Below are 20,649 nucleotides of genomic sequence, written 5' to 3' on the forward strand. Positions count from 1 at the left end.
CAGGGTTCTTGTCACTTTAAACTTGATAGGATAACTCTTACAAGAAAATTTGGGGCTAAATGACACTGCTACATAAAATAAACCCCTGCCTGGTGCTGAGCTCTGTGCTACTGAATGAAACATCTCCTCAAACCAAGTGCCTAGGTTGTTATCATAGTTCTTTGCCTACAAGCCCCTGTCTGTCTTTCAACCCATGCATTTCTATCCAAGCTAAACTGACTTTGGACATACATGCCATGCCGAAGGTCTATCCTATTTCCTGTCTTTTGTAATACCATGGAAAATGCTGTTTGGGGTTGATTATTTGTTTTGTTTTATTTTGTTTCTTCTTTACTGGTTTGATGACCAGTCAATGCCTAATTAGAGAAGATCTGACCAGTAACTGCACAGGGCCAGATCAAAAAATATTTTGTATCTTGTTACCAGATCATTTCAGCAGAATCAAGTAACATCCAGCTTTTATGTGAACCTTGACAACAGATGTTTTTTGTTTTTGTTTTTGTTTTTGTTTTTTCATTTTAATTGCTTTTGTTTGAGAAAATTTTTTAAATACACAGTTTGATGTTTTGTGGAAGGCAAAACTTATTTTCCAGGTCCCCTTCTGTTCTTAAGTTGCAGAAGCCTTTTTTTTTTTTTTTTGTACTTCCAATCTTGGCAGCTATATAAATGCTTATTTTCAATCAATATTTATACCCTGATGTATTTCTTGGGTGATGTACAGTAAAAAACATTCTGTAATGAAAGTTTCCTTCAGCTGTAGAAATCAGGCCACATATTTTCTCATTGCATGTTCTTGATACTGTGCACCATTGAAGTCTACCCATCAGTCATATAATGAAGCATAAATACAAGCTCTTGCAGGATCTGACTCTTTATATGCAGGATCAGACTCTCTAATAAAGAAGTCTATGTATCCCACATTGTCAGCAAAGTGATGTACTAGTAAATTGAAAACGTTAGGTGTGAGCCAAAGCATAGACACAAGGTTGTTTGCAGTCTCCCATTTTTAGCATGGTCAGTTTCAGAGCTAGCATGGACCCTGGGCCATTTCTAATATGCAGTTTGCAGTTGCCACTCTGTTTTGCAGGGTCATCGTTATGTCCTTGGACATGAATCATACCACACCTTACTGATCTCTTTCTCATTTCATGTACTAATGTAGATGTTGTCTGAAAGTTCTTACATGGAGATTGGTCTTTTCTTTCATTTTGCCTTCACTGTGAGTGACAGCTCATGGCATCTGTGAGCCGTGGGGGTCCAGTGTTTGAAGACCCATGGGTAATTTTAAAACATAATCTTATCTTTGAAAAAAGTATATAAAGAACAAACAAACCCTTAAAAGTGGGAAAGTGGCCTGAACAGAATCAGGCTGCAAAGCAGGGTAAAACAACAAGCTTTGGACCACAAATATTTTTCTCACTCTGAGGTCTGGCTGAGAATCTTGAAATGAAAAAGTGTTCTGAAGAACCCAGTTGCAGTGAGGACAGGTAGTCTGACTGCCCCGTGTGGATTGAGTTATATGCTAAAGAGGCTGCTAATGATGGAAATGCACTGCTGAAAGCTTTGCTTTCTCTAGAAGTATATAGAAATTGGAAATGCTCTGCAGGTATTCGTATCTACACCAAGAAGATATCAATTGCTGTTTTTACAGATGAGGTAATTTTTTTTCACCTGTCTGGAAATGACATTCTCATTTCAAAATGTGCCTCATAGTATATATCTGAGGTCCTGCCCATTAGGCACACATGATGAAAACAAGGTTTTCCGTGCTTTTCTTATGATCATGATTAGCAGAGTCTGGATATATTAGTCACATTCTCATTCAGGCCTCCCCCTCCACCCCTCCGCCCCCCACCTTTTCTGCATATGCATTATTTTGTGCAGAAGATGTAGCATTATTAAATTCTGATGGAAAAAATAAATAAAAACAAAGAGCAGTCAGGACAAATAATATAAGTAAGCAGAAAATAGGACACTCCACTTCCTTTATATATAATTTATCTCCTTCACAAATATGTGAAAGTAAACACCCTGCTTTGCCACCTTAGCAGCAACCTTGTCCACTGGCATTGTTAGCTCAGTGCTGCTTGGGGCACATTTTCCAGGTGCGTTAAGAAATAGGTTAAAAACAGAGAAAATGCTTGTGATGCCAGCAGGTGACATCTGGAGGTTTGCAAAGATGCTTATCTTCTGGTGGAACAGTGGCTGTTCAGGAGGGTTTGTCATCCTGAAGAATAGAAAGGACGGATGGGAGAGCTGTATTAAAACCATCAATGAAAGCTCAACAGACGATAGTTTGGGAAAGACTCATGCTTTCTGAACCACAGATCAAAGTTTTCTGGTGGAGTGTACGAGAGCACTCTCACAGTGTTTTCTTCTTGCAAGCCTGCATTGCTGAAGGAGGTGGAGAGCCCAAAAACCTGGCCTGCTCAGACCAGCACTGCAAGGCCATGATGGCATGGGCTTGGTGCCACCTTAGTGTCTTCAGAGATAGGGTATGAAGCTATCTCTTGCAATTTTCATTGATAGTGATATCACAGAATGCTTAAAACAAATGGGTTGTGCCTGTTATGTGGAGAATACGTATCTTCAGTTTCTAGCGAAGTCACCTGCACCCACAGACCTTACGCTCTTCAGAGCACAGCCCTGGCTGCCCCCATGGAAGGCGGTGAAGTGGTGCAGGTGTTCACACACAGCCCCAGCAGTGAGGAGAGGATCTACCTCTGCCCTGGGACCCCTGGGAGGCTGTGATTTGTTTTTGTTGGTTTTGGGAGACCCTCCTCCCCATGCCCTCAGCAATATCCCTGTGCATGTGCGCAGGTAGAAGTTGCCTTGCATGCCTTGCCACCGCATTGCTTGCAGATTAGTTTCATATTTTTCCCCTTTTCTAAGCACAGTCTCTTGGCACTAGCTCCTTTCTGAGTCTGTCTGTGCCATCAAATAGAGTTTCTGGTTTGGACCTTTTTTTCCATTTACATTCTTCTAAATGAAAGCTTATTTTTCTTTCCTGCCTCTGCTTCTGACCTCTTGTAGTCCCAGCATATTTCTTTGTATTAAATGATGTCTAAAACTCCTAATTTATTTTTTTTCCAACTTCTAATGTTTTTTTTCCAGCTTCAATTTCTGTGACATTTTATAGGTCATTAGTGTTAAACTGAAATAAACCCTTCCCCTTGATTTTTATTGCTTTAAAAATATTTAGCCTATTTTAATTCTACAGCCATCCTTGGTCTATTTGGTTACGCTTGTAGTCAGTTTGAACTTAAATAAAATTGTGTCAAGCACTAATTCTGAGCTAGTACACACCTTCCTGCTCTGGAGACCATTATCTCAGTTCGTTGTTCATGAGCATTTCCCAGACTGGATTTTGGTAAAGCAATCCCAAAACTGATAACACCAGTCAGTTCAGTAAGATCATTTACAATGAGGCAAATGTAAGATGTCTTCTTTTTTTCTGGTCTTCATTCATAGTCTTACCTATAATTAAAGTTCAGAAAAGTAGTGCATAAAAGAAATGAGAGACGTGATTCTTCCTAAAGTAGTTGTATTTAGCTTGAACAGCAGTGCCATTTTGTAGGAATAGATTTGGGACTGGAAGCCCAGTCTGAATAGTTTTATTTTTCTTAAATTAAAAGAAATTCCCCATAAGCAGTATCCCTTGCTGTTTGAAATAAATCAACTGCTTTTGATCCCATCAAAAATCTGGAAAAGCTAAGAGAAACTGGTTCTTGTATTCTTCAGAGATTATTTGTTCTTACTTGATTATTGTTATCATCTTAGAAACTTTATATAGCAGTCCTTTCTTGTTGTCCTAAAAAAATGCAATGCCTTCCAGTTAAAGCAGAAGGGTGAACAAATTGTTTTGCTTTGCATTATCTGTGAAGCACGACACATGCTCTTGCTGCATGCTTACTGCAGAATTAAATGGCATCCTCCGGGAGAAAGCTCAAAAACAAATGGATCCTTCACAAAAAATCAATAGGCTGGGATTGCTGCTAGGACAGCTTATGTCCCTTACTGGTACCTTTTACATTGTGTCCTCAGCTTTGGAATTAAATTTGCTTAGCTCCATTGGAGTTTTTCATTATTATTACTGTTCCTTCTGTGTTTCTCCCAAACCTCATTTGAAAATGTGAGTGTGCATGTCAGAGCACTTTGCAGATCCACCTAATAGAACAACAGAAAATTTGGAATATTAAAAGAAATTAGGCTGTCTTTGTTAATGATTATTTTCCACTGATGATAGAATGTACTATATATGTACTGTATACTGGAATGTATCTATAAACACAGGTAGAAACCCAAGTGGGAAGAAGACACAAAATGAATAGTTGTCTCCTAGGAGGTCTTCTGTCAATATTTTTCCTTCTAACCCTAGTACCAGGGCCTCTCAGTACCTTACCTTTTGTTGTGAGTCACGCCAACATTGAGGGCCCGTAATAACCAGCTGTCACTGCCTTCTGTTAAGTCTGAAGGACTTTTTTGCTCACCAGGACACCACAGGGCAAGTGAAGTGTCAGCTTTCTCAGTTTTGCTTGGGGCAAATTCACCTCTTACCAGAGAGGCTGCTTCCATGAAACCTGCCAGTCAGCATGATGGAAGTTCCCCAAGGTCCTCTCAAGGGCACTGGCCTCCAAGTTGGACATTTCTGTCTCCTGGGGTCGCTGCTCCCAGGTTCTTGTCCACCTTGCTGCACGGGGTATTGGAGGGGGACCAGCAAGCTCTTAAAACTGTGCCAGTGTTGTGGCCCAGGGCACTTAGACACCAACCCGAGGTGAGCAAGGAGACAGATCGCTTTCAGCACCCTCAGTTGTCACTGCCAAGAGCTGGGCATCGCAGACCACCTGCACAAGGCACAGAGTCACTGCCGGAAGCAAGTCTCTTTCTATATCATAGAAATAAATGTATAGGAAGCAGAGTGCAACGCTGCTGTTAGCTTCATGCACCTGGGTTTTATCCCTAGAGGCAATAAGGTGAAGCAGGCATCACGGGGAAATAGCGAGTGCAATAAAGGTATATAACATCAATAGAAGGAGAGTGGCTGGGCCGCTGCACGCTCATTAGTCTGACCTAGAAAGCTTACAGGGCACTTGTCACCAGAACAGGTAGTTAAAAGTACAGGAAAATAGGAGGAAAAAAATGTATCTGTTTATCAAAGGAGCTCATGGGAGGTTTGAAGAATAGTCTGAGAAGAAGGAAGTTCTGTATGGCAAATGTAACCGGACTGCAGAAGAGCCCCTCACCTGTGCCACACAGGAAGCAGTCACTTAGCCGGAGGAGATGGCAATTAAAAACAGTGCCACAAGGCAAAGAGGAAGCAGTATGCTGTGATGCAAGAGGGGGGAACCCACCAGGGAGAGCTTGCTAAAGGGACTTTCTAAAGGGTTGGCCTTATGATCGGTTTTATTCTGGGTTTTTCGTAGGGACCAGAGCCTAGCCTGTCACAGTAGAATTTTAATGAATTTTGCAGCACACGCAGAGCTGAAGTGCATTGCCCAGAAATGGGAAAGTCAGAATATCAGGGACGAAAACTGGTTGACCTTGAACACCAGAGGACCGGTTTGCAGTGAAATGCAGCCATACAAAAATAAACAAACAAACAAACAAATAAATAAATAAATAAGTAAAAGAAACCAGAGGTCATTCAGGTAGAGATTAATACTAAAAACATTTGCTATGAAATGATGTCTCACTGGTTAGCATAGAGCAAAAAAAAGAGAGTTTCCGTGTGTAATAGGCATAGAAGTACCAAGGAGGCAGTAATTTCACTTTCTGTGTAACTTATCTGTGTACAGAAAAGTTCTGAGTACTACTGTGTACACTTTTCTGGGATACTTTGTACAGTTTCATCCTCATGGTACAGAACAAACACATCTTTCTTGGGCTGGGCTCAGGGAACAGCTACAGGACAGCTGAGGGAAGAGAGGACATTTCTCACTGAGGGCCAAGACAACTTGGCTTGCTTAGTGTAATAAAACGGATGCTGAGAGGAGATATAACATCTCTTCAGAAGCACTGCAAGAAGAACACTCAGGAGAGGAAGAAAAGGACAAAGCTGGCGCTTACATAAGCGCAATAAAGATAAATTTAGCTTGGAAACAGCCATCCAATCTGAGGAACTTGAAGGAGGAAAGAAAACCTAACTAGGTTCAAAATGGACAGTGAGCTTCTTATGATGATGGAGTTGCCTGAAATAATTAACGTTTGGAAGTGATGACTTGACAGATTATTTCAAGCTGTGTGTCCTGGTGTTTAAATTCACAGGTAGAATTTGCTATTCTGGTAAAAATGGGACTACAGATTATTTGTAATGAATGGTGGTTGATTTATATCTTGTTTGCAATTGCTTAGCTACAGTATGCACCAGAATAGCTATTAACAGGCAGAATCCCATGTATATAGAGATTTGAAGACAGACCTGTATGATAAGAGGAAAAATTAAAGCTAATGCATGCTTTGCACAGTTTAGTGATGAAGTCCTGTGCCCTCGTGGGTCTATGCATCAGATGGGGTGCTCGTGGGCACTTTAATGCTAGATGACATCTGATTTTTCAAAGACACAGCTATTGTCTCATTTCAAAAAGTATTATGTGACCTTTTAGAGAGATCATTTAAATGTCAGTGTCTTGGGCACTCTCACACTAGGCACCCAGCAACGCCGGATTCCAAAACAAGGTGAAGGATGAAGACAAGTATTGACTGAACACAACTTTTATTAAATGTATTTTCCTGCTTCAGTTTTACTTTGACTTTAAATGTATCAAACTGCATTTAACCTAAATCATTATTACAGCCTTACACTTTTGAAATTTTAAGTATCTTGTTCTTTCTGTTCAGTAACTAGTAAATGTGTCAGAACAAATCAAGAGTGATTTTATCTGTCATTTTGCACTAGTGTTAACTTAGTCATAATTGATAAGGTTGTAGCTTCAGATACGTAGTGGCAATTGGGCTGCAGAATCTCAATTTATGTCTTCTGTTAAAGGGCAAGAATCATACTGTCACGTTTGGGATCAGACACTTTGGTGGCTGTCATACCTTTTGTTACTGACTTTAGTGCAGTGGTGTTGTGGATGGTGTGCCTTATACAGCTACATCAAGAAACAGAAAGAAAAAAGTCAGTCTGGTTAAAGTTATTTGTTCATATCTTATTTGTTCCAGTAATAGTTTCCCTTGGTGGTAACATATGATTGTAATTCCAGTTTGACTATTACTGCCTTTGGATTACAGCTACCCAGTTTTGTTAAATGTTTGCATTGCTAGAGAAAAAAAGGTGTTAACATTGGTAACAGCCCCTTGAGCTAACTACATGTCATTATCTGGTGAGACCACATTATATTAGCTCTGACCTTGAAAGACACCACCCTCTGTGTAGTGTTCTTTTGCACAGCATGATTTCCACGTTACAAATAATCAGTATTGCATGTTTTCCAAATTCAACATCTTTTATTTTAAAGCCTGGTCACTAGAACTGTACAGAGTGGTGGTTTGGCCATCGCAGTAGATAAGAAAAATGCAGCCTATCAGTTCCTACTGAGTAGCCTGCTGTAGGAAAACAGTTATCTTTCAACATCCTTAGGACAGGTGGTAATAAATATCATTCTGTTAGGAAAGTGAAACTTAGCAATGTGATGGATTGAACTTATGGTAAAAGGAAAAGGTATTTCAAAGTGTTCATCTCTATCTTTTTATTTGTCTTTAAGAATAGAAATTGGAGTGTACACTGTACACTGCATAGGAAATTATAGTGAATCAGTGGAAGTGTACAAACTTGAGTATTTGTCACAGCATTATTTTTAATGCAACCATGACTTTTATTTTGCCTTTTGCCACTGTTACACAGTGTGTTCTGAGTTTGTGTCTTTATTTGCTTGAAATACCTGTTGCTTTCTATATAAAATCTAATATTTGAAATGTATTATCTGTAATTTCAGTGTTCAGAGGAAACATTGGTACTAATGCTTGTTACAGGGAAAAAAGAAAAAAAACTCATGCCCTTATTATAATTTCTTAGGGTAATTTGATCTACAAACTACAATTGCAAGCTTATCTGCTTATCAGCTACCTACCTGTGCTCAACTCTGAATGCAATAGATTCATATTGACCATGGTTCAAAAACAGCCGCCATTGATTTTCCTTTTATTAATTTTAATGTTAGGATAATTTCATCACTTTTTCTTCAATTTGTAATTAGTTTTTTTTTTTTAGGTTTTAGGTTTTATTTAGGTTTATTATTAGGTTTATTAGGTTTATTATTTAGGTTTATTTATTAGGTTTTGTAAATAGGTTTTTCTTACAGACCTTTCACTGTCCCAGCCCTTTAGTTTTAAGTTCTAGTGGGAGATCACGATTGCCTTTTGTTTCTGCACTGAAACTCTTTGAGCATGCCCCATTTCACCTCTGATTTAGTTTTGCAGAAGCTGCTTGGTGGCTCAGTGCATCTCTTAGCCCTATTTCTCTGGAAACCTCTAGAAGCAACTTCTGTTGTGTAGTTTAGAGATCTGCCATCTAAGTACCACAGTTGAGCTGCACATAGGCAGAGCTCAACTTTCAGCATTTTTAAGCTCATTTTTCCTTTGTTATGCTCATTTTTCCTTAGTTTCCTTAGTTCCTTAATTTCCTTAAGTAAACAAACTTTTAGCAAGCCTAATCCATTTACCCCTGGGGCCTGCAGATTATGAAAAGCACTTCAGAGAGGAGCTTATAGAGATCTGGGGTTTCTTCTTTTCATGGGAGGGATTGCTGCCAGTGTGTTGTGCCTTTCCTGTGGCAGTTATTGCCTATCCCAGGCTTTGTGCCTCATAAGATCTCAAGCACCAAGGTAACAAAAGGCTGGACTACAGTGATAAAGTGTATAAAAAATCAAGAATCACAGAAATATTATAAAGTGCTTCTTGTCCATAAATCGAGGACCAGGTAGTAACTCAGCATGGCTGTGAGGACTCAGGTGTTGCTGGATTTGTGGTGCAGCAAAGCGAGTCATGGACACCATGTTTCGCAAACTGGCGATCTTCCCAGACCCAGCCTCATCCCTGGCATCTTCCCCATGTCTCCGTGTTCCCACTGACCCTGCCAAACCCCATGGCTCAAGCCTTGCAGATTCTGTGCTGCTGCAGGTCACAGAGCCCTGGTCACACAAACTATCTCCCTCAGCAGCCAGTGTTGTCTCCACAGGCTCATGTATCCTTGGCAGTGGCCATTATGCATCACTTGTGAAAGCTTCTGGTTAAACAAAGTATTCCCTGTGACTCCCTCTCACTTCATGAGATAATGGTCAGAGACAGGGTGCAAACAAGGTCAGTCTGTGAAGGAGAGAGAGTAGCTTATCTTTGTCTGAAACAGAGCCACGAAAAATATGTCAATGTCCATACATATTCAGCTCTGAAGACTAGCTTGCTGCAGTGTAATTTTGGAAGTTGAGGTATGGAAGTCATTTTTCTCCAATAAAAGTAGCTTCTATCAGAAGATGATTGGAAGCCCTGTGGCTTTGCCTCTAGTTTTGCTGCTTTTAGAGTAAATACATTGCTTTGCTGAAGTCTCGTGTAATGTTGTAAAATTACCATGACACATGTACGAGTGAAAGCACTGTTGTCAGAGTGGTGTAGCCAAATTATTGCCACCCTGTTTTTCCAGTATTCAGTTTAAAAAGACGTGGTTGTTTTTTGTTGTTACCTTTTATATGTTTTAACTAAAAGTTTTAATGTAATTTTAAGTAAAGAAGAAAAAGAAAAGCCAAGTGATCATATGCCAATTCCATATACAAGGTAGTATGAATTGAATTGAACTGAATAGATAGCACTGAAAATAGATTTGTCCTTCAGGATCTGTTAGGTGAGGAAGGAGGAGAGGGTTTTGCAATGATGACAATCACTTTGATATCATTACTTGAAATAGCTGCAAGCAGAAGCCATAGATAATAATAATCTTCAAACTGTAGAGGTTGAAAGCTCCAAGAAGCCAAGAATGACTGCAGCTGCCTTAAGTGATGGTGGAACAAAGCCATCTAGTTATGAATAGTTTATGCAGATGAAATATAATCACAGAGTCAAAATATGCAGTCATCAGGTTTGAGATCCAAGAAGCAGGTGGTACACATGTCTATCTCAGGGTTTTGGAGGGGTTCCCTGGCATCAAACATCTCGAAGAATCATAGACTAAAGAAACTGTTTTGATGCCTACAATTAGAGAACACAAGGGGACCGTCACTTCAAACAGAAAATTATTCCTTGTCTGTGGTCTCCTCCAGGCATTCAATGAGGCAGATTGTTTCTGCTTTAAAATAATGCTTCAGAACTCAATGCCACTTTTTTTCTGGAAGTGGTAAATGGAAGCTAATGACAGAGAGGAAATGATTTCCAAATTTTGCAACTGACAACTACTACCAGAGGATCCATGAGCTTTTAAAATCCATGTCCATGTACATCAAAGCATGCCTTGTCAATAACTGGGCAACCAAATTTGTAGAGAATGTGGCTAAGGTAGCCCACTACTCCTGAATTTTTTATGATTTGATCACACCATTTGTAGATCTGTTTACTCTTTATAAAATACCTGCAGGAAAATTTTCACAGATAACATTTTGCTTCTGTACTCCTAGAAGAAATGACCCCTGTAATTATTAACATTTTAATAGCCGTGCAGTTTCAGTGATCACTTAGTGACAGTATAGTTTGATGGGGTTGCTTAATTTCTACTAATCTTAAGTATTAAAGAAATTACTACAGTTTTGCAGCCACAAGTTTGAGAAATGAACATTTTAAGGAAGAAAAAAACAGTAACAATAATGAATAAACAGTCTTGTGACTTTTAGGGCATTTTAATATTTTTCTATAGCAAATGAAAAACAGTAAATACCATGTATATGAAGTTTGTATCTGAAAGCAGCTCTGTTCTTTCTTGACAAATGGAGAAATTTATTGTTGATCTCTCAGATTATGTGATCAATTTTCTCTTTTGCATTCATAAGAAATAATGAACATGTGCATATGTGTATGGTCCAATGTGGTGTTGAGAGCACCAGCTGATTATTTAGTCTTCCATTTTCCCTTTAAGTTGTCAACTTAAAAAGTACATAGCAGAGACTGAGTCAGTGTAAAGTGAGACCAGGCATTGATCGTTCTTCTTTAAACACTTTCATCATGAATTCTGTCATTAGAAACTAAAATCTTGGTACGCTATCACTTCAGTCTGCTTTCTTTATGTGCCCATTCTTGCTGATCATTAGCATTTCTCTGCATGTGTATGTTAAATAAACATTCTCTAATGTTGCCTTTTTCCTTCATTTTTCTTAGTTTAATTATTCTAGTTGGAAATAAGTAAATCTGCCCAAAGATTAAAGAAATGGTTTATTCATTATTTAAGTAATGATTGCCCGTCACTGGTCAGACAAGCGAGTTGGTATTCAGCTGACCACAGGTCAATATCTATAATGTTGAAATCTGTATCTACTCTAATCACCCCAGGGCTGCCTTTATAGACAATGGAGAGGGAAAAAAAAAGCATTTTTAGGATCCGATTATTGTCATCCCAAATTAGGCATCTAAAATAGATCAGGTGATTTACAGCCTAAAAATGCTAGTCTTACTTGACTGTAATTGAAAGAATGACTAGCTTAGATGTTTGCTTTGTAGATGTCCAAAGGTAGATTAGATAGATCCTATGCCCATGCTCAAATTAATCATAAAAGCCCAGGGTTTTGTGATATGACGCTTCTAATGTGAATGTACTGTGGCTGTGGCTGTTGACATAAAGGGCATAGTGCCATTCAGTGCTCCGCACAGATGAGCAAGTCCTGCTCAGCACAAGCACCAAAAGCAGTACAGTCATGTTAGGACTACATTTCAAACGGATTACATTACCCTGCTTTTCACCATGACATACCAGGGTATGTCCACATTCTTTCCAGAATGGGTCAGTTTGGGAAACAGCATTACACTCTGATTGTATACATGCAGAGGTGGTTAATACTTGTTAGAAGTTAGGTCCTGTTACGAAGAAAAACATATTACATATTACAAACAATAATAATACCTAGCCTTGCCTCAACAAGCTTACAAGGAGCTAATTTATAAAGAACAAGAAGGGAGGAACCTGAATACAAGTAGCATTATCCTGTGGAAAGGTTTAGGAATGATACATGGCAATTCCTCTTTCATGGAATAGGGTTCAAAAAGGTGACAGACATTGAATGCTGAGACATTTTAGGTTCTATAGTTAATTCAGGACATTGCCTTAACGGTGATTTTTCCTGTGGGTTTTTCCCCTTAGGATGATTTCCAGCATGCAGCCTCAGAAACCAACTGGGAGTCAGTCACAAGCTCTGTCTCAGTAAGTAGCTTGTTACTATTTTGCCCACAAATAGATTGATAGAATGGCATGAATCCAAATCACTATTATGGTACCTACACAGAGAAGCCATGTATTCACCTTTGGCAGAGGATAAAATAAGTGTTTAACAAACTTATGCTTTTTAACCACTGTGTTTTTAAGGAGAAAAGATTCAAAATACGCCATCAGCTGTTGTAACCACATGAGATAGCCATTGGGAAACATTTCTTGCTTCCAAATTCATCTTGTCAAGATGAAAATACAAGATACAAACTCCTTAGGATTTTCAGTGGTAAAATGTCTTGACCTAAATAGAAGATCATACTTATAGCAGGCTGGTAGAAAAAGGGATTTAGCTTTTTATTGTCGATATGAGATTTTTTAAGTGTTTGTAATATAATACTGTATCTAAAAGTTTCCATATTCATCAATGAATTGTGACTCAGAAAAACAAAAACAAAAAAAAAAGGAAGCCAGTGTACAATTATTTTTCTTTTCATCACACTCGATTTGTGTCATTGGATAAAAATCTGTCCCCTCCTACATTTCTCAAGTAAATTTGTATTCTGGGTCCACATTGTGGGGAATAGCAAGTTATCATCAGATCTCATATTATGGACAGTCCTTTTCTGTGCACCATTCTGGCTGGTCAAAACCATGTCACAGGTCTTACAAACTCCTCAAACACATAAGTGCTCAAAGCAGACTTGAGACCAATGACAACGTTTGGAGCATTTGTGGATGAAAGTTTACTGATGGCACCTTTGATACAGTAGTTATGAGGAGTTGCCAGTGGAGGAACAGTAAATAAAATATGGGTAAATTCTACTGATTAGTGTCCAAGACAGACAATGAGTAGAGAGAAAATTCTGTAGTGCCAAAATTAAGAGTCTATGCCAATCTCACCTGAATTTACTCTTGAGTTTGCAGCTGACATTTGTCCTTGATGAAAATGCTATGATAGACTTGAATTAATTGTGCTGAAAGTCCTCAGTAACAATGTTAGCAGGACTGAGGTCTACTGGGTATGCTAAGAAGGAGATACTAAGAGACTATTTTGCTAAAAGACACAAATTAATTTTTCGTTCTAACATAGAATTGGAAAATATATATATATATATCTGATAGAATATTTTGTTTTAAAATTTGGTAGACTGATGTTTGAAAATGTAAGCTCAGGGCTCCCTCATCAGGTAGCTATGAAAATGAGATCATGTATATGGTAAACGCCATGATAATTATCCTCCTTAACATCATAATGTCACAATATGTCAAAAAATAAGCCAGTATTTTTTCAGGTTGAAAAAAAAATGTTTTATCTTCTACATCTCTTTTCTGAAAAACTGTTGTTAATGTATTAGAGGCAGGGAAGTTCAGTGCCAATATTACAGGTAGAATGTTGATGGCCACCGTCATGAAGAAGCCTACAGCTAAACCAGTAACAGAACTCCTGTCTCTTTGTTTTTGCCATGCCATCAGCAATCCAATTAAAAATACCATCCTCCACTTGGTGTGCATTTCCTCCACTAGCCCTTTTTTATCCTCAGGGAAAATAAGGTGGAGAGGTTGAGTAATTTTTCCCAAAAATATCAAGGCAAAAAGTCTGAGAGCATGCAAATTCTTCAAGTGAGAAAGGTTTAGTGATTCTGCTGTGGTTCTGAGGGGGCAGAAGGACAAACTTGGACCTGTCAGTTGCTGGCAAGATGACATACTGTTCTGCTGATAGTAAGTTAGCATGACAGATGTGTTTTGTTACTGAAACCCACAGGTAACATTAAGACCCATTTTAGGATCTGGATTACTTGCAATGCTTAGAATGAAAACTTAAGGTGAGCAAATGCTTTCTTCCTTGTCTGAGGTTATATCAGACACAAAACCATATTTCTTGTTTTCTCTCAGAAAGCTAAAACGAATAGTTCTGCCCTGATCCCAGCATGGCCAACCCAGAAAAAAAAATAAAAATAATTAAATAAATAAATAATTCTATCCTTATTGGTTTAGCTTCCATTATTTCTGAAGTGATATTATGACCAACAGATAACTGTGATGCACATTGAAAAGCCTGCCAGCTTCACAATACAGATAGAAAATATAAAAGAATGGGGGAAAAGCAATAGAAATTATGGATAAGAGCACTAACAGGAAAGGTAGCTTTAAATCTCATGAAATTAAAAATGTGCTCAGTGTTTTTAAGAAACGTAGAAGAGGTACATTATATGGAAAATCTTCGCTATTCACCGCTTCTTGCCCTCTCTTTGGATGCGATCTCAGAAGCCAGATTACAATGAGCCAAGCTTTTCTGCAGCTAGTGTTTCGTTCTTGGCAGGACAAAAGAGAGGCAGTTGGGTTGGCAGCTTTGAAGTTACTTTTGGGCTTGTCACATGATGTCGCTGCCAGTAGGTTATCTGAGCTGTTGCAATAATTCCTCTTGATTTGGCTGTCACCATGAAAAAAGTTAAGCTTTCTTCTGTGTGCGAACTAGGTTGTGCAAATCTCTTGAGTAAGGCCTTTTATACTGAAAGAAAATGGGGAATCCCTGCTGTCTGTGTTAGTTTGACATGCCTTACAAATTCACAGCCTGACCTGCAGTTCTGCTATGAAAAGCACAGTTGAACACCTGAAAAAAACTCTTGTGTTGTCTGCCATTCTATGTCTGTTAACCCCTCCTTCTTGTTTCAGAAACATAGGCTTTAGTTAAACTGCTGAGAAGGGGGATGTATCCATGTCACAGGGCGGTCCCTGGACAGCAGCATGCTCATACAAGCTTGGATTTCCTTTCTGATTGTCACTGGGTTGTCAGAGCAGACCATTTTTTTGTGCTATTTCTTCAGCATCATTGCACCTCTTCCCTCCCTCTCTCACTTTAGAAAGGGAGCCAGGGGCTGGCCTTTCCCAGTTGGGCTGCAGTCACAGACCAACCATGAGCTCCCGTTAGCTCTCCTCAATAAACAAGTAGCATTTCAAAGTATTTTTCTTTTGTAACCTCAAAGACTGCATTAGTACACTGCATCATGCTCAGCGACAGCACTGTCCGTCCTGCAGCATTGTTTTAGATCACAACACTGTGTTCACTTTACTGGTGTGAGCTTTTCATCTCTTGGGGTTTCCGTCTCTTTGTCAGTCTCTACTCTGAGCCACTTAGAAGTCAGGAGAGATGCTTTGAGGTATGCCTTCCCTTTTAGTGGGTCATGAATTTTTAGAGCCATCTGCACTGTGTCTCAGAACTGCATTGTAGAGGCATTACAGGCACAAGTGGCCCTCAGAATCTTCTTGTGCTGTTGGCAATAAGCAGTAAAGTGCAGCTATGCTTTCTTGACCACACCATTGTAATGTTTTCAATTTCTCTTTCTTGTGAAACAATGATTTGGACTGTCCATACTTTCAGCAAATATATGCAGTAAAATATCAAGGATTGTAAATTTTGTGATATATCTAACAGGAAAAGACAAAAAGATTATTACTTCGAAACTATTTTAGCCACCATTGAAGGACACAATCCTGCAAACATGCACGTAACTTCACTTAGATGAGTCGAGACTTTCATTGCTACCCAACTGAGTGAAGTTAATCACAAAGATTAACGGTTTAACATATGTATTTACTTGGGAGATCAGGCAAAAAACTATTTTTGGGGGGCCATTAATTTTAAATGGCATGTTTCTGCTACATTACTTCAGAGCTAGATTTTCAGAAGAGAAAAGGGTTCTTTCATTTTCCAGGGCTTTGCCCCAATGTCTTAACTTAAAAAATAATAACAATAATAATAATCCAAACAAAACACTCGTGTTACATTACGCTTTTTATTGGACAAAAGCAGCTATTTTGATTGTGTTTCTTCAGAAAGTAACAGATCTGCATTAACAGTTTTTCTTGTGCATCTTTTACACGGTTATTATGAGGCTTTGTGCTTGGACAAGGAAAAATGTGGTATCAGGATTCTGAATACTGTGATTCTAACTGATGATTATGAAAAATGTTTAAAGTTAATTCCAGTAAAAATGAAATCACCGCAGTCTTTCTGCAAAGTTAAGTTGTGTGACAAATTCAGTGGGAACAAAGTGTGCTCAGAATGTGGTACTTGGCTCTTCCTGCTTAGAAATAATATTCCATATGGTATTGTGATATTGTTGTGAGGATATGACTTTGTTGGTAATCCCAATATTCATTCCTACATTGCTGAGATCCAAATACCATGTTTTCATCTTTTTAAGTAACTTTTGGTTTTGGTAAAAGGGTGGTAAAATTTACATTCATCAATATTTCATAACAGGTTTCGTTCTTGGGAATAAAGAGCCATCTTTTCAAGTCTTTAACCTAGCCAAACTTGTAGTCCAAACTGACCAAGGAGGGAAAGAAAATCTAGAGAAGTTGCTGCCTTTGTCTTTCTCTGCTGTGGTTTCTGATCGGCCTCTTTCAGATTTACCTACAGACCTGGCAGAGATGAGAAGGCACCACCCCAGCACTACAACGCACCTCCATTCTTTTATCATGGCCATCATAGTGGTTTCAAAAGGCATTTCCACAATATCTTTGCACGTGTGCAAACCATCATGTCCTTTGAGGACAGCAAAAGTGGACAATCTAGCAGTAGTGGTACTGCCTCTCCCCAGACCTCCTCCTGGATTTCATCAGGAGTTTGTTTGCTTCTTGCAAAATAAAACGCAGGCATAACACAGCCTGACCGAGTGAAGGACTTCAAAAGATGGCCCAAAGTACCTGTTTCAGTCAGAAACAAGACAATAATGTTGTCAACTGTTTTGATTGGTGTTGTAACTTATTCCAAGTACACTGAGATGTATGTCACTCTTAGGGGGTCTCCTATCCCTCTCCATCAGTGACTGACCCTACGCTCACAGCAGAAGCACTGGATCAGACCATTGCTGCATTTGACACAGTGGAGGATCTGCTCAAACACTTTAATCCAGACTCCTGGCAAGAAGATCTGGAGAATTTGTACACAGACAGTGGCCACCACTATCGAGGCAGAAGCTACCATGACAGGAAGTCCAAAGGTAAGAAAAGACATAATATATAAATTTTTGGGGAAAACCAGGCTATTCCTTCACTCCTCACAGAAATGTCTTTAGATCAAGTATGAGATTCTGATGCCTATTTTCCTTTTGGGGCCATAGGACAAGCTATCACCTGTTACAACTACAAATAAGTCATTTAATCCTTAATCATTTTCTGACTGAGTAGGATCTCACCTGAGAAATCAGTATGAAAACTGCCTATCATTATGATAAATCCACAAACACAACCATAGGCCTTTGTGTAAAGTGCAGATGGTTCTCAGCTTCACCTTCTTAAGCATTACTTTATGTGTAAGGCATGGGGCTCCTAATTACCTGCACTATCATCCTCCGTTAAATACCCTGCTTTGGGATTGTTCTCTGTTGAGTGAGAAATAATCACTTTTATCACATTGTGTTTAGGAAAGCATCTGGTGCAGACACCTGTATATGCAGCTGGTTTTTTAGGATGTGAGCATCTCACAGTTTTTCATTTTGTTGGCGGCAAACATTACTATGGTTTAACATCTTTGTTAGTAATTGAGCAAAGCATGCATTTCTGGGTTATGTTTCTTGTTTTCTTCTGTTAGTTCAAATAATCCACCAAATGGCAGAGCAAAGAGATGGTAAACTAGGAAACCCATACTGATAAAGAAACACTATTTAAAGAGTCATTTTCCTAGGTCATTGGTGGGCATGAGTTGGCAGAGGTAGAATGACATTAGCAGTGGTCAGTGTACATGTGGCCATCCTGTCTTGGAGTGCAAGAGGCTAGTGGCAGAGAGGTGGGCTCTCCCATGCCTTTTGACCTTGGTGCAGGAGAATGACTGCAGGAACATACAGTATATTAGTAGTTACGCAGCCAGCTTGGGCTGCGGTTTCCAAAATGTGTTGACTATCTCTGTTTTTTGGTTCAGCACTTAAAGAAATCTGTGAAAAGCCCTGAGCACCCATCTAAAGAAAGCTGTCCCTCTTTACTTCACTCCATTTTAGCACATCAAAAATTTCAGGCAACCACAACACTCCATCTTTTGTGAAAAGATCACCTGACTGCAACAGCATCAGAGATCAGTTTGATCTCTTTTAGGGGTCTGTAAAACATGAAAAGTATGTATCCTATCCAGGCTGGAATCAGCACTGATAGACATGCATACCACAGAAATAAAATGACTGTTTTGATTTTAATGAAGGTGGTTAGAAACCTGGATCTTGTACTGTTTCTGCTCTCCAAATGTTTGATCCTCAGAGCATATTTGGCCTTGTACCCCGTATGTATACGTGACAACATATATAGAAAATAGCATCTGATGCTTATGTAGGCTGATCACGTAGGCTATAGACATCAGTTTGATTTTCTGTTAGTGCTCAGAAAATTCAGGTGTATAAGGGTTTCTTCATTATTGTTTTAATGTTTTTGGTTTATTTATTTAAGATTTTGTTCTATTTATTTATTTATTCATTTTTGGTTTAACTACAGTAATAAACACCAGGGGAAAAAAAATAAAAGGAAAAAAAAGTTTCACAACAGTTTTTCTTTTGTCTTCAAACTAAAGGCCAAATTCCCTAAATATTAGCAGCCCTCTGGACAAAAGTACCTCAACACAATCAAATCTTTAAAAAAAAACAGTTAAGAATTTGTCTTTTGTCATAAACTTCTGACAAGATTAAAGACTTGTTCTTGGATGATGTCAGGAGTAGGGAATAGCTTTAACAAGTCTTTAAATTAGAAATGCTTGGTGGATTTTAAACACAGACACTGTGGATCTCTGAGGAATGTTTATAGGCACTCAGATAACCTTGCAGTAAAGACAGCAGTAGATTATATCATTATTTATTTCAGATAGCTGTTTCTACTTCCAGCTTTGGAAGCTGGGTTTTATTCTTTATCCTTAGTTAGAACAGCTGTGAAGTAGATTAGAACAATTTCATGTAATCTCTGCCTACCTTTCACAATATTTTCAGAACATGTCAAATAAATGATATAAATAAATTGGTAATGTTCTCACTCCTATCCGACTCTCTGCCCATACCAAATTGTGCCAGAAAATTGAGTTTAAGAGGCAGTGTTGCTGAATATCAGTTCTGATAACAGAGATATATAATAAGGACATTTAAATGGTATTTTTTTCTTAATTTGGCAATCAATAATTCACAAAGATAAGGATCACAGTTAAGGAAACAAGCACAGTGTTTTAGCAAAGCTTAAATTTACTGACTCATGGATTAGATGAAGTGGGAAAGCACCTCAAGAGATTGCCTAATCCAACCTCCCTGTTCAAGGCAGGGCCATCTGCAGCAAGTTGCTCGGGATCACGTCCACTAGAGTTTTGAATATCTCCAAGGATAGAGACTCCACAACCTGTGGCAGTGTCTGACCACCCTCAGAACAACAACAACAACAACAAAAGTAGTGTTTGTTTGATTGTTTTTTTCAATGTTTAAGTAGATTTTCCTATGTTGCAATTTATCCAATACCTCTTGTCCTTTCAAAGAAGACTCTGGCTCCATCTTTACTTCATTCATGCATTTATAGACATTGATAAGACCAGTCCTTCCCTGGATTCCTCCTGCAACAACCTGAAAGGTGAAGGCTTTGTTGATTAAATTTATCTTTATATATATGATAACTCTATTCCATCTACAATATCTGATCTCACACCTCTACAACACTGATACAACTCTATTGAGTTAAATGTGTTGCATTCTAATTACGCCACTCAGGTGGGATACTGTTATCAGATGTGTCTTGTTAATAACCACATAAAGTTTGAAATGTAATCCTACATATGTTCAGTGAAGTTTTCTGTTAGTCAATGGAGTGACTAACACGCTAGTATAGAAGTTAAGTATAGAATCACAGTGATACCTAGACTAGAATAAAAAGGCAGAAAAGAAAGGGGAAGATACACACTTGCGTTTTCAAAATCCTTACATGAGAGGTCTTGTATAAGCTATAAACTACAGTGTACACCTTCTACATGAAAATAGGACAAGTAGAGGTTTCAAAAAGCTTTGCAGCAGTTTTAACTGTACTCAAAAAGGTTTGCTCGTCACTGATGCATTTTAGAAACTCTGAAAGTATGAATATTCAGCCTTAGGCTCATCCTAGACTCTCAGGAAAAAGCAGGTCATACCAAATAAAGTATATCTTTTAAAGTAATTCCTTTTGCTTTGCTGTAATATGTTGTAGCTGACCCCAGTGTCATAGTAATTTGGCTGTTACAAATACAAAACTTCTCTAAAAGGCTGTCACTAGCTATTGGGTTATTTTATACTGTTCTTAGCAAGAACACCAGCACATATAAAAAA

The 20,649-nt window shown here is 38.6% G+C and overlaps 1 protein-coding gene across 7 annotated transcripts in view; it reads left to right on the plus strand.

The window, feature by feature from the left end:
• PDGFD (platelet derived growth factor D) overlaps nt 1-20,649 on the plus strand; it is a 145,479-nt gene that overhangs the window by 101,124 nt on the left and 23,706 nt on the right. For 4 of the 7 annotated variants that reach the window (XM_083821650.1, XM_083821653.1, XM_083821649.1 and 1 more), the window contains 2 exons: nt 12,269-12,328; nt 17,139-17,340. In XM_083821650.1, coding sequence (XP_083677776.1) covers nt 12,269-12,328; nt 17,139-17,340 — 262 coding nt within the window. The remainder of the gene's footprint in view (nt 1-12,268; nt 12,329-17,138; nt 17,341-20,649) is intronic. The other 3 variants (XM_083821655.1, XM_083821652.1, XM_083821654.1) reach the window with 1 other exon arrangement.

This window comes from Anser anser, assembly GCF_964211835.1.
Source record: "Anser anser genome assembly, chromosome: 1".
NCBI lineage: Eukaryota > Metazoa > Chordata > Aves > Anseriformes > Anatidae > Anser > Anser anser.